The 16,464-nt window shown below is 37.6% G+C and overlaps 1 protein-coding gene across 11 annotated transcripts in view; it reads left to right on the top strand.

Moving 5' to 3' along the window:
- The window catches only part of apba1 (amyloid beta precursor protein binding family A member 1), a 130,152-nt gene that overhangs the window by 91,465 nt on the left and 22,223 nt on the right, over positions 1-16,464 (top strand). For 2 of the 11 annotated variants that reach the window (XM_062971975.1, XM_008103304.3), the window contains exons 4-12: positions 1,707-1,746; positions 5,124-5,177; positions 5,637-5,782; positions 10,844-10,876; positions 12,594-12,680; positions 13,259-13,291; positions 13,382-13,567; positions 14,883-15,062; positions 15,911-16,123. In XM_062971975.1, the coding sequence (XP_062828045.1) occupies positions 1,707-1,746; positions 5,124-5,177; positions 5,637-5,782; positions 10,844-10,876; positions 12,594-12,680; positions 13,259-13,291; positions 13,382-13,567; positions 14,883-15,062; positions 15,911-16,123 (972 nt within the window). The remainder of the gene's footprint in view (positions 1-1,706; positions 1,747-5,123; positions 5,178-5,636; positions 5,783-10,843; positions 10,877-12,593; positions 12,681-13,258; positions 13,292-13,381; positions 13,568-14,882; positions 15,063-15,910; positions 16,124-16,464) is intronic. The other 9 variants (XM_062971978.1, XM_016991023.2, XM_062971980.1 and 6 more) reach the window with 6 other exon arrangements.

Below are 16,464 nucleotides of genomic sequence, written 5' to 3'. Positions count from 1 at the left end.
GCATGTGACACTATTTTCATGAAACTGAATTGGTGATTTTTTTTCTGAGATATTATGGTCTTGTCTGACATGTTTAGCTGAAATTAGTGTTTTTCATATCAATTTAAAAATTACATTTTTGGGAAAAAGTATGCAAACAATTCAAATGATCATAAGTGACTTGAACTTTCTGTTGTGAGAGCTGACTGAGTTTATAGATTTACATCTTCATTTTCCAGTGGAAATAGTTTACCTAAGGAAATGCACTCCTTTATTTCTGTACTGTCAGCACTCTGTTCAGGAATAAAGTACTGCAGTACTAACTTTGGGTTGAAATTGAACACGTTCGCTGAGAAGTAACTTCAATAATAAGTGGCGAGTGGGGGTGTGCATTTCAGTCTCTCTATGGATGCATCTACAACAGGCATGGGCAAACTTCAGCCCTGCAAGTGTTTTGGACTTCAACTCCTACAATTCCTAACAGCCGGTAGTCTGTTAGGAATTGTGGGAGTTGAGGTCCAAAACACCTGCAGGTCCAAAGTTTGCCCATGCCTGATCTACACTACAAAATTAATGTAGTTTGACGCCACTTGCACTGCCATGGCTTAATGATATGAAATTATTTACAAGATCTTTCACTTTCTCTGCCAAAGAGTACTGATATCGGGCCAAACTACAGTTACCAGGATTCCATAACATGGAGCCTTGGCAGTTTAAGTTGCATTAAACTCCATTAATTTGCACCCTAAAATGCACCCTACAACACAAATGGTCAAGTTCGCTGAGTCTGGGAGCCATTTCTCACCTGAACCTGTTTAGGTCATGCATGAGTTCCACATACGTATTATCAGTGCTACACACTGCTGAAATTTTGCAATGGGAAGAACCAAGAGTTTATTTCCAACTCTTTTAAAATAGTAGAGTGTTGCTTCTGGAAGTATCTGGAAGCATAATTCCCTTTAAAATGAGATGACATATCCCTTTGCATTGTTTCAAACTTTAGGAAGTGGTTTTGAGTTCCTCCACCAGTGACGCAATTATAATTAGAATATGCAGAAATATGCATATACAGTACTTCGTTTTTGCTTACCCCTTCTCTAGAATTTTTTTTCTTTTCAGCCTGGACCTTGAGAAATCATTGATATATTCTGTTTGGCCACTTTAACAGTTCTAAACAAATTATTTGTCCTAAAGCTTACTCTTAAGTAGTAAGTATCAGTTGCAGATATTTACAGTACATTCTTGTGTTGCCTTGTTAGTCTGTTGAAAGTTGCTGCCTGAGTCCAATACAGTAGTTTAGAAGTACATTAATACTTTAGCAAAGAAAGAGATTAGTGGGAAGGTTTTTCACACAAATGGGTCTATACATTTAAGCCTTTGACCTTTAGCACACTGCTGGATATTTTAGCCTTTGAGTTATTTGCCACTATTTGTGAAATGAGTGTATTAGCAGCATCTTTGCTTTCGTAAACCATACCATGCATACTAAAAGCAGCTTGGGAATGGCTTATTGATGCTAATGGTGTGTAGTACACTCCAGGGTAACTTCTTAATAATTAACAGATACTTTGAGAAATGTATAATATTTCTTAATAATCTAACCTCAGAGACTGGATAACAGCTGTCATTGTTAAATGAATAACTTTGCCAGTTCTGCATGAAATACATTTTAATGCATACCTCAGCATGCTTAGTTTGGTTTGACATCCTGTTTGTCTTAATTACAGTCAAGAAAAAGCTTGGCTTCTTTCCCAACCTATGTTGAAGGTAAGCTTATCTTTAAATTTAATGTTAAAACAAGTTTTGTAAAAATGTTGATATAAGTGCAAACAGGGACAAAGGTTTTCTAAAACAGAGAATTGTACGTCAGAGATTAGTCAGCTTTATGTAGTCTAATTTTCTGAAATGGCTGTTCTTTGAGACCACAGCCTTTTCATTCCTGAAAATTATGGCTATGATTCCAATAAATGTTGTTGTTCCATCCTATTTAATTCTAGGATTTGCAGTTTGGGGTGGTGGGTTTTATTATAAACTAGATATTGCTAGTTCTTTACTAAGAATAAGATTTTGATAATTAAAGTGAGATCCTAGTACTATCTTTGTGTAATGTGAAAAGTCCCCAGATCTCACAAAGCAAAATAAAGTGGCAGAATTTGGAAATGGAAGAGTGGATCATACTACCTGAGGCTATAAATGGAGAACGTCATCACTGAATACTTCTTCATTCAAGAAAATACCGTAAATAGTCATCATGCCAATTTAAGAAAAGTGGAACAACTATCCATTTCCACCCAAGGAAAGGGGTCTAACCTTGCTCATTCCTTTTGCATCTACCACAGTCCAAGTCACTTCTTTCTAACTGTCCAGTCCAGCCCATCCCAACTGATACATTCTCTAGGAATTGAGCTTCTGCTACTATCAATGGGAATACTGGTTCCTAATTCAGATAATGTGGCCATTCAGATTGGAAGTACAACAGGAAAGATAAGAAAAGCCTTCATCCACAATACTGTGAGCCTGAAAGAAGAAACAAGGCTGCTTTTTAAGGAAGGAAAGAGCATGCAGTCATCTTACTTAGTTTGGGTCATTTTCAATTCGCCAGAGGTGACCCCATAAGACCTTTTGAGGATAGTATGGGGTTCAACCTCTTCTCAGATTAGATTCAGTGAGAAAAAGATCAGTTGTGGCAACTTGTTTACACCTTTTTCTCGAGTTTGGTGAATATATATTTAATTACAGTTTGTTCTTTTGAGAGGTTACAGTGGTATCAGCAAGTACCACACGTCCAGTTAATAACTGGAGAGCAATTGGAGTTTGCTGGTTCTGTTGTGGAGCTTGAAGAAGTTGCTTTATTGAAACTACAATTCCCAGAATCCTTTAGCTAGCCTAGCGATTGAGGTAATGGTTTGTAATATAAGCCTTACATTTATTTTCTTTTAAATTCAGCCATATAATCACTTTTATACAAATATGTCATCAAAGGGATGTGCATTTGCAGGTTTGGGCATACTGAAATCCAGGCATCCCTGTATGTATAATAAACATTACTTTTTCCAAATTAAAATCACTAATAGTCTCATTTTTGAAATGGATGTGTATTACAAATTATATATAGGGCATATACATGGTACCAGAGATCCAGACTAGCTAACATGCCTCTGTTGATGCACTAGGTCAAAAATGGACCGGATATGAAAGCACTTTCAAGCAGGTTTGTTGGTGCATGCTGATATAATCAGCACTGAAACCAGTAATAATAAATAACAATATCTGCATGCTTTTTGCTGTCAACTAAATTCTGTTCAAGCTTAGTATTTGAAGAAGTCCTTTGGGCTTTCTAAAGTGTCCAAGACAGTGGCATCTTCAGTTAACTAACTAGAAATTGGCATAATCATAGAGGTAAACAATACCATAGCTCTTTTTGTTTGTTTGCTTTGGTAAATTGGTATTCTTAGTTTTCCCTGCCTTTGATAATCTGGATTATATGGCAGTGTAGAATGGGGCCTGATTTTCCTGTTTTAGTGGGGATTTGAACCTATATCTCCCCTACATAGATAACCGATTCTACAATTCAACATCAAGTTTGCTTAAGCTATAATAATATCTTATGCAATGTTAATGAAAATTAAATCATGTTCAGTTTACTGGTATATGCTTCTGTGAAAAATATGTTATTGATTATGGTTGTCTTAATTGTGTGCACATGGATAGAATTGTTTAATGGGTTACATCATTGCAATTATAGTTTGCTTTTAACATAGTTGCAATCCTGGCTGAACATTAACACCGTTTTAATTTAAAGTTTCATATTTTACTTAGCACATATATGTTTTTCTTGAATTAGTGAAAGTTGGTTTCAACATGTGGGTATTAATTTTGTGCAGCTCCTTTGGAGTTCTGCAGTTTTCCGAATAACTCCTTTTTATCATTTGACAAATAATGTTTTCATGCCAGCATGACAGTGTTTTTTTTTAATGATCCTAGCAACATCACTAACAGAACCTTGACAACATGAATCCTCAAAATATTTTGGACTACAGTTCCTATGAGATACAGAAGTGGATAGGGATGATTTAAGATGTAGCACAAATGTAGTGCCCTTTGTTTGTGGTAGATATGAGGGTGCCATGTTGCGGAAGGCTAGTTTACAATATGAATTCCTTTACAAAAATGTCTGTTTCTCACATTTTCATTCTGCCTCCAGATTACTTTGAATCTGTAACTATCCTGAGTTTCATTAAACAAATGTATATCAGACCTTGTTTTTACATTCACGAAATATAAACTCCAAACCAACCCCTCCAAATATTTTGTGACCCAATTTCATTCTTAAAGATAAATATATTTTCAGTGAAGGAAGATGAGTTGTATTTAGAACAATGGCACAGAGCTTGAGAGGGTCTAAATACTCTGATAAAGGGACCAGATCTGGGTTAGGGTCTGTTCTTGGATGGGACACAATGTCTGTTGGAGACATTCAGCCATGTTTTGAGGGCTTCCTGGCTCATTGATGATCAGCAGCATACTCCTGATTGGAGTAGGAGCCACTCAGCAAACTAGAGAAAAGACTAGAGAAATAATCACGGTTTGTTCTGTGAGAGACACAATCCAGAGAGTTTGCTGCCTGTTAGGTTTGCACGTCATAATAAACAAATAGACTAAAGGGTCAATGCATGTGAGAGACATTAGACCATGCACATTAGCATGCTGGATCAAGCTGATATTCTCTCAAATCCCATTTTGTTGTCACATCTGAACTCTGGCACTACCAATGCAAGAAGATTGGGCAAAGCTTCCATTGGTTCAGGGTGAAAGCCTTTTGGGTCCCACAACTAGGATAGTTGCAGGCAAAGTCCAGCTCACACCTTCTTCGGCTCTGGAAAAGTTAGTTGCATCCTCAGCTTTTTGCAAGTTGGCTACTGTGCATGCATAAAAAGCAGAATTTGCAGTAATGTGTTAAAAGGCTTAATCAGGCATGGCTTTCTGTCATGACCCGGACTTTAAAACACTACTTTTTTATTAGTAGAATGAAATGTCTATGAACATTGAACCCCCTATTACATTTCTTCCCAACCACTTCCCTAACCCTGCATATACCATTTTCTGTTCCTTTTCTTTCCACACCAACCCTCATTTTAAAAAAGAAAAGAAAAGCAAGCAAGCAACCTGGAATTTGGAAGCAGGAAACCATGTGCAGAGTAAGCTATTATATGGAAATACATTTAATTTCCTTATTGTACACAGCTTTGATTATTCCACTTCGCATGTCTTCATGTTTAGGCTTTTGAGTTAGGTAATTGTGATCAAGGAAATGAAGGTTATTTGTAGGTTGGGTGTAAGTGAGAGCTTCGCACTTTTCTGAAACAGAGAAAGGGGAAAATCTATTCAGGTTGTTTTGCTTCAGGGTGAACTTTTGTCTTGACAGAATGAGCAAATGTAAGAGTCAGATTGGATTATCAAGTGCAGTCTCTGCAGCAGAGGGGCAGGTTCTTTTCTGTCTCCTCTAATTGTATCCGAGCTTTTGCAACCATGATGAATTTCAGCCATTCCAAAGCTGCCTTTGCAGCCCTCACAAACTGGCATCAACAATGATATATTTTACTTCTTTCCCATTACTATCATTATTTGCTTAATAATTCAATGTTTCCGTACTACAGTTCCTGGACCGTGTGATCCTGAAGATTTAATTGATGGAATCATATTTGCTGCCAATTACCTTGGCTCTACTCAGCTTCTTTCGGACAAAACTCCATCCAAGAATGTGAGAATGATGCAGGCTCAGGAAGCTGTAAGCCGAATCAAGGTGGGGAATTTATCTATTTATCTCTTGCTATTGATGTTTCAAAGTTACAGCCGGTGAAAGATGTATGTCTCGATTCCCTTCTGAAAGATACTCTGATAATGATTTTGTGATTAGACTCCAAAGCCTTGATAAGTCATCTATTTGTATACAATATGCTGACTTCATTCTCTGTGGGTAGATTTATACAATTCTGGCAAGTATCATCTATAAGGGACATATTGGGAAATTAATATTTTTGCACTTCTAAACATATCATAGATCCTCCAATGCATACAGTGATATATACACTCTTCTGTGCTTCAGGCCCTTGGTGGAGAGGGTTGATGATACTGTGATCAAATCACTTACATAGTCAGTGTTAGCAAATGCAGGGCAGCAGATTAAGTATAAGCAATGAGCCTGGGCTTATCAATGGGATCAAGAAAGAGAGATAGAGACTAAAAGATTTAAGATGTTGAAAATTATGTTTTTTTCTAGTAGACACTTGATAAACCCAGAGTTTATAAAAAGTATAGACTTACATGGACTTAAAATACTTTTTAGTTTTGTTTAGATGATATTTCAGACAATATACTGTGTCCCAGGAAGCATATTTCATGGCGCCTTACAAAATTTCCAAAGGCTAAGCATTTCTTTCATTTATATTTATTCATCTCACCTACTGATTTGTGCTATGATCGATAAATAAAGTAACATAGTCTCAGGGATTTCTGCCCGGTATTTCTCTCAAAGATCCTGACAGTGGTGGAAGGACATGTTATCTTTATATTGGTGCCAGACCTTGACAATACTACATTCCTTGTGTCTGCAGCATAATGGTGTCATTGGAAAATGTGGTGCTGTTTATAATTCAAACCTATTTGGTTGCAGGAGAGACTGTTTTGTATACGACCCCTTGCAAGTTAATTCTTTTCCAGTAGCCAAACTTAAAACCCCTTAGTCATGGCAAGACAGCTGCTGATTACATCACCACACCTAAGGCAACCAAAGACAAATGCCCCATAATAATATTCATTGGGTTAAAGGTTGAGACCAAGTGAGTTGAGAGTATCATTATATCTAGAATAAGTATTCTAATGGATTTTTTGTGGCTCAGTTTGTTGATCTTCATAGATTAATTCAAGTGCATGTATGTGTGTATGAGACAGACAGACAGACAGACAAACAGTTGGAGCCCCATTTCCAAGAACATCTAATAGGATTGACACAAGGTGAAATTATGTTTCAGAAGATAGGGAGGTGCCTCCAGAAATGGCATTCCTGTGTCATGTTTTCTCCTTTTTCTTGTGATTTATGTCTGGTGATGTTGCCTGGTCCTTCCTCTGCCAATAATAACACATTATGTTCATCTGGGATTATGATATCCACAACTTGAAACCAACCCTATTTGTATATTATACATACACATAAAGGGGTCCATCTAATCTCAAGGGGCAATGGGATCTTGGTTCTGGACTTATTTCTGATTATTCACAGCTTTCCTCAGACGTATTGCTGACATGAATATGATAGGATTGACCCTGAGAAAGGACATCTATGGTTATCCAGCAATCAGGAAATCCAGGGTATATAGGTTTTCCCTCATCACAGAAACATGAAATTAAACAGGACTGAAAAGTTAATCTAGGTTAGTGGTTCCCAACTTTTGGTACTTCAGGTGTTTGGACTTCTTCTTCCACAATTCCTAACAGCTGGTGAGATGGCTGGGATTTCTGGGAGTTGAAATCCAAAATAAATGGAGAAACAAAGGTTGGGAACCAGTGATCTAGGTCAACCCCTTGACATTGAGGAATCCATGATTAAGGCATGCATCAGACATTGCCATCCGACTGCTGTCTAAAACTTTCAGTCCATTATCTTCTGAGACAGTCGGTCACCATGGTCCTCAACCTGTGGGTCCCCAGATGTTTTGGCCTTCAACTCCCAACAGCTGGTAAACTGGCTGGGATTTCTGGGAGTTGTAGGCCAAAACACCTGGGGACCCAGAGGTTGAGAACCAATGATCTATGCCATTGCTGAAAAAGTCTTAGAACACTTAATGTGGGCCTAACATGTGGGCAGGGATGGGGACAGAGAATGCTGTATTTCTTCGTAAGCATGGGCAGCTAAACTGCTAGTTAAATCCTGTGGATCCACACCACATATGTAATACACAACGAATTAAATGAAACTACAGGGAGAAAAAAGAAGTTTTCAGCACCTTGACCATTGTTGTCATAGTATGGCCCACACTACAGGATATATTCTGTTCAGATATATCTTGTTCTTTGGGCAATCATCTTCATCTGCATCATCAACAAAGCATTCTGCAAAAATTGCAGATGATTTTGAGAAGCTTTTGAGTGTATCTAAAAATACACTTTAGGTGATGGCCATGGAATTATGTATGCAATAAAAGGAAATGTTTCATTTTTAAACATTTTTAAACTAGCTTTTTAAAGCTGTCAGATGCCAAGGAATTTAAATAGAAAGTTCCAGTATTTATATTTATTTGAATTTACAATCTTACGTATGGAGGATTTTTTGGAGCCCAGAATAAAATTAATGAATTTGTCAAGAAAACAGCACAATAGGATCATCATAAGTCAGAAATAACTTGAAAGCATACAACACCTTTTTAAGAAGTAATTTTACTAAGTGTTATTGTCATTACAAATTAAATTCCCAGGAAATAAGCTTTCCAAAGGCTCACTGATTTCATTGGGAAAATCAAACAGCTATCGAGAACTCTCATTCAGAAATCCATAGCAGCTAAAAGTATCTAACATTGGCAAAAGTTTGGATGGTACCCCATATTGTAATATGTATCTCATTTTAAGCACACACAAAAACCTTCACACATACAAGTATTTTGTATCTAAAACAATTAATCAATAGAAATGTTCCCAATCTTGGTTCTATATGACTAAATGCCTTGTGATACCTTAGCTGACCTCCAAGTAAGATGAAAAAATATATAAATACCTTGTAGCCTTTTGTTCTGAAATCAAGATAGGTCACATCATTATTTTCTTTGCTGTAGATTCTTCATCAACTATCCTGTAGCAGTTCGCAGTGGGAATTACTGGTTGAATTAGCAGGAGTGATGTGACAGTATCGCTAATTTCAATTAGTTGGGTCCCTATGATCTCAGTTCAGATTGCTAGACCCATTGAGTAAAGTGTTGATTAAACAACTCCCAATCATACAATGGTTTTAATCTGGTTGTGGCGAATCATTTTCTTCTGCCCTGAGAGATTATTTCCCATAGCCTTTTTAGATAGCAGAGAATATTATCAGTGTACAAATCTGGATGGCCATCTGTCGGGGGTGCTTTGAATGCGATTTCCTGCTTCTTAGCGGGGGGTTGGACTAGATGGCCCATGAGGTCTCTTCCAACTCTACTATTCTATGATTCTATGAAATCAAGATAAAAGAAAAAAAAATCTCACAGCCTTCTTATCCACTTGAATGGAAGAACCTTTGAACATAAATATGCCTCTTCTATTGATGTTAGTGAGGAACCATTTCTCTGTGGGTATGTCATATAGTAACTGTGTGTATTTCAGAAGCCCTCTGCCCCAAAATAGTGAATAGAGCAACAATTGAAAACATTGTCGTTGAAATATTTCTATCTGTATATATGTCACTCTATTCCTTTCAGGTCAAGTCTGGTCTTCCTAGAGTTGTGCTTCACCTTTCCTTTGAAAGAGACTCATTAGCTCCTAATACATTTTTGCTACGTGAATAAAATAGTTGTTTTGAAATGTATCTTAAGCAAGTAAATAGATGTTTTGACTGAGGTTTCATGGACTTGATGGGCAAGGAACTGGAAATAGCTAACTCATTTGCTGTGCTCTATTTTTATTAAAGATGTCCGTGTCTCAATCTCAATCTTCCATAGCATGTTAAGATTTGAATTCTGTATGCCTTCTACTAGTCGGAATCGTATCTCGATCCCACAAACAATTTAATACAGAGACTTGTGTAAGTGTTAGGGTTTCATTTGGTGTTTTGAGTTGTAACAATCTCATTTAGAAAATGGTCCCTCAGATGCCATTTACAGACCTATTCTCTGGTTTTAAGTAAAGATTGGTGCTGTGTGCATTGTTTCTGCTGATGCTTTTGTGTGGTAGAAAGCAAAACACGAGCTCTTGTATGTAAAAACCTCTCTTTCAGCGCTGTTACCTGCTAGTTATTTATACCAGACAGCTGGATTCAAAGACAGTTGTCCACAGTCATGCACGCCACCATCTTCCATATTGATTAGTTCTGCAGCTTTGTAGAAATAGTAATGCTTTGAGATTCTCCTTGCCCTGGGAAGAGGATCTATAAGGCAAACCACCTGGCTGAGGATGTTTCAAACAGCCTGCTAAGAAATAAGAGTTAATTATTTCTATATACCAAGCTTAGGATAGGATGATTAAGAATTGCGTCAAAGCATTAGGACTCACCTTCTCTTCCTCTGAATTAACTGATGGTTTAGTACTACAAAAGTGTAGCAGCATCCTAAAATAGCAATTTGTGACCCTCCAGAGGTTGTTGAGTGGCCACTTTCTTCACCCCTGGCCAGGTGGATAGTTTCAGTGGTAAGGGATACCAGGAGATGTAGCACAACAGCAACTGGAGACCACAATTAGCACATGCTTACTTCTGTAGAATAATGTTTCTCCTGATAGCAGAATCACAGGATAGTTTTTAAAATACCATATTTCCTCAATTGTAATACACCATTGATTGTAAGATACACCCTAATTTCAAACCAAAAATACATAAGATACACTTGTGATTCTAAGTCACACCCCATTTTAGAGATGGTTATTTAGGGGGGAAAGAAATTAAGAAATACTTCACTCATAAATGGGCAAAATGTTTTCCTTTTTTGTATGTCTGTCTCAGTCTTTATGTCTACACAGGCTTACTTTATCAAGCATAATCTAATGTGTGGCCTTGTAAAAAGAGCTAAAATTTGACTAGGTGACAGTCACAGTCTCGGATGACATAGGATCCCTGCTTGATTTGGAGTCTCTGCAAAATCTTCTCTAACTATTCTCCTGTCTCTGTTTGTTACATGCTAAGCAGATGGCCCAGAAATTAGCCAAAAGCAGAAAGAAGGTGCAGTACAACCTCATCAGCTTGATGTTTTGCCTGTTTTTGTTGTTTTTCTTTTACATTTTTTATCATTCCTTACTTTCGATTTTCACATATTTCTGAAAACTTTTCTGTATCCAGCAAGCTTTTTCTTCAAATTTGCTTGAACCGCCATATAAATTGACACTTCAGATAACCAGTTTGCTCTTCTTTGTTACATATCATTAGCCATTTCATGTTAGAATGATAGCAGGATAATTATTAGATTCAACCCAAAAAAATTAGCAAGACATTCCTAGAAGTATCTTTCAAATATAGGATAAGGCTTTTTATCATATGGTATATTTTACAGAGTCAATTTATTTTCTCTTGCTTTTTATTAAAAGGTTGTTTCATTTGATCTATGAAGGTTTCAGATTGCTGGATGCAAAAAAAGTGTAATTGTATGCACAAAATTTAAGCCTAGGATGCTAACTGCATAGATAACTGGGATTTAACCTGAATTTGAGGTGCCTCATTTAAAAGGACCAGTGTGGTTTTGGACAAAAATGTGCTTATAGATCAGGCCTGCCCAACCTGTTGCCCTCCAGGTGTTTTGGAATTCAGTTCCCAGAATTCCTGATCATTGGACAAACTGGCTAGGGCTTCTGAGATTTGGAGTTCCAAACACCTGGAAGGCCACAGGTTTTGTAGACCCATTATAGATGTTGAATATCAGATTAAATGCTGTTATACTTCTGTTGTCTGACAACAGTGACCCTCCATTCAGAATAGCATTATTGTCTTTATTCTTCCAAATGATTGAACTGTTTTTGGGTGCGAAGAGAAGGGCTGGTATGTCATTTTTTGATGTCCTTTATCAGAACCATCCCACCAAAATCTGTCCTTCAATTGTTCATACTGAAATAAGATAATGCAAAAGGGTGCTTTTCAGAGGACATGAGTGAAAAGGATGGGTTTTCACAGATGCAGTGATGGGACTTCCTTTGTATGACAACCCTTCTCCTTGGGGAATGAGCGGTTGGCACATATGTATCTTTTCTTTATCTTCTTCCCAGGGTAGCAAGGAGGACACCCTTTGAAATTTATCTAGGCTTTCTATGAATTTGATAACCATCTTCTAATTTAGAGGGGAGTGAATTTTGATCATCCATCCTATTGTGGGCTCCACTTCCTTAAAAATGTTCTTTTCCATATAGTCATTCCCACATCCCACATCAAGCCCGTGTGCTTTCCTTTAAAAGAAAACTATTGTTTTGGGGTGCCTTCCTGAGGTTCTCCTTGAGGAAAAGCATCCAAGTGAGTGGAACCTGGGGATGATTAAAATAGAAAGAGCTATGTGTGGTGTGCAGGTTGTATGTTGCCCATTCCACCTTGAAAGAAGGGATGGGCAACATACAACTTCCATGATCTTATAGCCTGGATGCCCAGTCCTTCTTGCTGAGAAGTAAAAAAGCTGGGGAGAAATATTTTTCATGAACAGTTATAATGGACAAGGGATGAGTTTCACTGTTTTGGGTGATCCTCAGGGTGCTAATTCCCATTTCAGTCCCATGTATAGCTTCCATACCTTGCTGCTTATCATAGCTTCTGAAATCTAATATGACATTTTTCATTGCTCACCTGGCGACTGTGTCTTAATGCTTTGTAAAAATTTGTGATCTAACACCCCTGTGTAACTTAAAGCTTCTCTTTACCCCCCCCCCCCCCAAACATTAATTACAACTGACTTTAATTGCAGGCCCCTGAAGGTGAATCTCAACCCATGACAGAAGTCGACCTTTTCATCTCAACACAAAGGATAAAAGTACTGAATGCTGACACTCAGGTCAGTTTGTGTCAGTATCTGTATGTGTGTAAATAATATTGGCCCCTTTACTGGAACTGAATGATGTCATTATATCAGTGTTTATTTACATTTGTATCTTGCTATAAGGTAACCTTTTCCAGATCATTTGTAATAAGTGAAATGAAGCAGTAAATTATTTCTCCTAACTACTCACAAGAGACACCATCAATATTGGCTTACTTCATTTTTATCTTCCTCTTGTCCACATCACAAAACTTGTTTTCCAGTTTTAAGACTAACTTATTTTTTGAATTGCTTGTTATTGAAGTGGCAAGAATGAATAATGCCAACAAATGCTGGAGAAATTAAACTACTAAATTAAGGCGGAATAAACTGCTAAATGTATTAACTTCTAGTTCTTTCATTTTAAATATGCATGTTTTCCCTTATTAGAAAGCAATATCAAAGTTATTATAGTTAGAAACATATTTCAGATGTATTTGGTTGACAAACTAATATACTCTGATGCTTTGCAAAGAGGCCAGTAATCATGATCTCGTACTGCCAGAATTCACAGTGTGGCAGGTGGGAACTTCTACTCTTCTTTGCTTTTGTAGGAGGTGATGAAAATTCCCTTTAATTTGGAAAACGTAAGTCTTTGTGTGTACTGAATGCTAATGTTCTTAAATTGTTGGGTATCAATGGCAATGAATGCTAACAGGAGGATTTGTCTTCTCTAGGAAACCATGATGGACCATCCTCTGAGGACCATTTCCTACATTGCAGACATTGGGAATATAGTCGTATTGATGGCTCGCAGGCGAATGCCCAGATCTAATTCCCAAGACAACGTAGAGGCATCTCATCCCTCTCAGGATGGGAAGAGGCAGTACAAAATGATCTGCCATGTCTTTGAATCTGAGGATGTAAGGATGCTTTGTTGTTTCTGCATTCAAAATGAACATAGAGTTGTCTTAAAAGCAGGCTCCCGGGATATTTGATGCAGCTGCTAAGCTGTGAAGGTATGAAAGTGGGTTAACTTGCACTGAGCCGAATATGAGAGGCAGTAATCTTTTAGTTAGGTAGAGTAGTGAGGCTAAACCTCCCACGATTTGTGGTACCCTATTTTTCATATATTCCAACTAGCTGAGACAAGGGAAGCAAGATGACAGCTCAGTCATGAATATACATATGAAGAAGCCATTAAATGGTGGTGAAAGGCCTCATTGGATGCTGTTTTGCTGCATATTTTTGAGTGAAGTGTTGTTGAGTGAGCCTAGATCAGAGCTTTCCAAACTGTATGTTGCAACACATTAGTGTGTTAGTTATAGTGAATAGGCGTGCCATACAAATGTAATGAAAAATGACAAAAAACTTGGAAATATGTGTTGTTATCTTACAAATCATATCTTTTCTTGAGATATGTTGTGTCGTTATTACAATTTATGTTTTCTTATAAGGCTTTGGCTCCACCTCTGGTTTGCTAGTAAAACTTAAATTACTGTGTCGTGAAATAATCCATTTCTAAAAAGTGTGTCATCAACAGGAAATGTTTGGAAAGCTCTAAGCTAGATCATCCAAGGTGAAAGGTCAAAGTGGGTTATGGGAATTTGTTGATTTGTTGTGAACTTAAAAGACAACCTGAACCTGCTTACCCATACTTTTTCCCTAAAAGCTCCATGATCTCTCTCACTATAGTTTAGTTCAGGCATGGGCAAACTTTGGCCCTCCAGGTGTTTTGGACTTCATCTCCCATAATTCCTAACAACCTACTGGCTGTTAGCAATTGTGGGAGTTGAAGTTCAAACACTTGGAGGGCCAAAGTTTGCTCATGCCTGGTCTAGTTGAAGAAAGGCTCTCCTGGATATAAAATGACCAGAAAGAATGACTGTAAACATGTTGAAAATGCCCCCTTTTGTGGAAGTTATGCAGATCCTGGTCTAGAAGTAAAGCCTCAGCAAAAGAGATCTCTTTTAGGATTTGTAACATTTCTGAGATCTTTTCCCCTTGTGGCTTTTTCTGAGTTGTGGGACTCAGCAACCCTTGTTGAAATAAGTCACTTTAACGTACTACGGCCACGATGCGCCATTCTGCGGTTGTACCTCCATCCTCCACTGATGACTAGTTTCAGAAGGACTTGCCCTCTGAAGGACATGCTGCAAGCCTTTCTGGCTTCCACTTAACTAATTTGGTGCATCTGATTTTGTTCCTCTTTCCTTCCGTGTTTGGCAACCTCTATAGGCCCAGCTAATTGCACAGTCCATAGGGCAGGCTTTCAGTGTGGCCTACCAGGAATTCCTCAGGGCCAACGGGATAAATCCAGAAGATCTGAGCCAGAAGGAATACAGCGACCTGCTCAACACCCAGGACATGTACAATGATGACCTGATCCACTTCTCCAAATCCGAAAACTGCAAAGATGTATGTCTCCATTTTAGACACAATATTGTTGGCTTGATTAACATTTTCCCCAAGCAGCCTGATGCTTGAAACTATTGTGTAGCCTATAGCATTACTCATGAATGGTTTCCATATAGAATCCTCAGCCTCTAGGGCAAGCATGAGCAAACTTTGGTCCTCCAGGTGTTTTGGACTGCAACTCCCACAATTCCTAACAGCCGGTAGGCTGTTATGAATTGTGAGGGTTGATGTCCAAAACACCTAGAGGGCTGAAATTTGCACATGCCTGTATCAGGGTTACGAAAAGCAGTATTTTTCCTCCCATTCAGTTTTTTGAAAAAAGAAGGAATAGATCAATCTAAATTTATTGTCACTGAATTGATTACCATATGCTATGTACTTTTTAAAAAACAGCTTTCAAATATTTGGCATGCTACACAGTGTGAATTAAGAATATAAATGTTAATGCAATCAGAAGCTTCCTATCTGTAGATACAACAAGATTTTCAAGAAAGCTTGTCAGGTTTTTTTTTAAAAAAACAAAAACAAAACTATATATTTAGAGGTGGTTTCTTAGATAAAATGCTAAATTTTACACATAAGAGGAATAATCTTACAAAAGCTGCCGGGTGGGGACATTTAAATCCACTGTAAAAATGCTCCTGTGTTTCCTTACTTTATTCCACTCCATTATTGTACACACATAATAATTGTGTACTCTCTTTTTCAATGAAATACCATATCAAAATGCCTTCATTATCACAGGAGAAAAGGTCAAAAAGATTATGGTAGGGAAAGCAGCAGTTTCCCGTATCCTGCATTTCATAAATAAAAGTGACTTCCTATATTTTTTGTATCTCTCGATTCAGGTTTTCATTGAGAAGCAAAAAGGGGAAATTCTGGGTGTAGTGATTGTAGAGTCTGGATGGGGATCCATCTTGCCTACAGTTATCATTGCCAATATGATGCACGGAGGACCTGCCGAGAAATCCGGAAAGCTGAACATAGGAGACCAGATCATGTCAATCAATGGGACCAGTTTGGTTGGCTTACCACTTTCTACATGCCAGAGTATCATAAAGGTATTGAAAATGCACTCAATTTAATATATCCTAGGCTTACATGCAGCAGCAAAGAGGGATGATCTAGTTCAGGCATGGGCAATCTTTGGCCTTCCAGGTGTTTTGGACTTCACCTCTCACAATTCCTAACAGCCTGCTGGCTGTTGTTGTTGTTATTGTTATTATTATATTTATTTATACTCTGCTATATCTCTCCCGAAGGGGACTCAAATCGGCTTAACATAAAAGCATCAGCATAACAATTTAAAAATATACAAATATACGAACATTAAAACAGGATTAAATATAACTAGTATTTTTAAAATCCCAGTTAAAACCATTAAAACACATTCAAAGTTAAA

The sequence above is a fragment of the Anolis carolinensis genome, chromosome 2 (assembly GCF_035594765.1).
Source record: "Anolis carolinensis isolate JA03-04 chromosome 2, rAnoCar3.1.pri, whole genome shotgun sequence".
NCBI lineage: Eukaryota > Metazoa > Chordata > Lepidosauria > Squamata > Dactyloidae > Anolis > Anolis carolinensis.
Note: the sequence above shows the minus strand (reverse complement) of the source record. Positions and strands in the feature narration are given on the sequence as shown.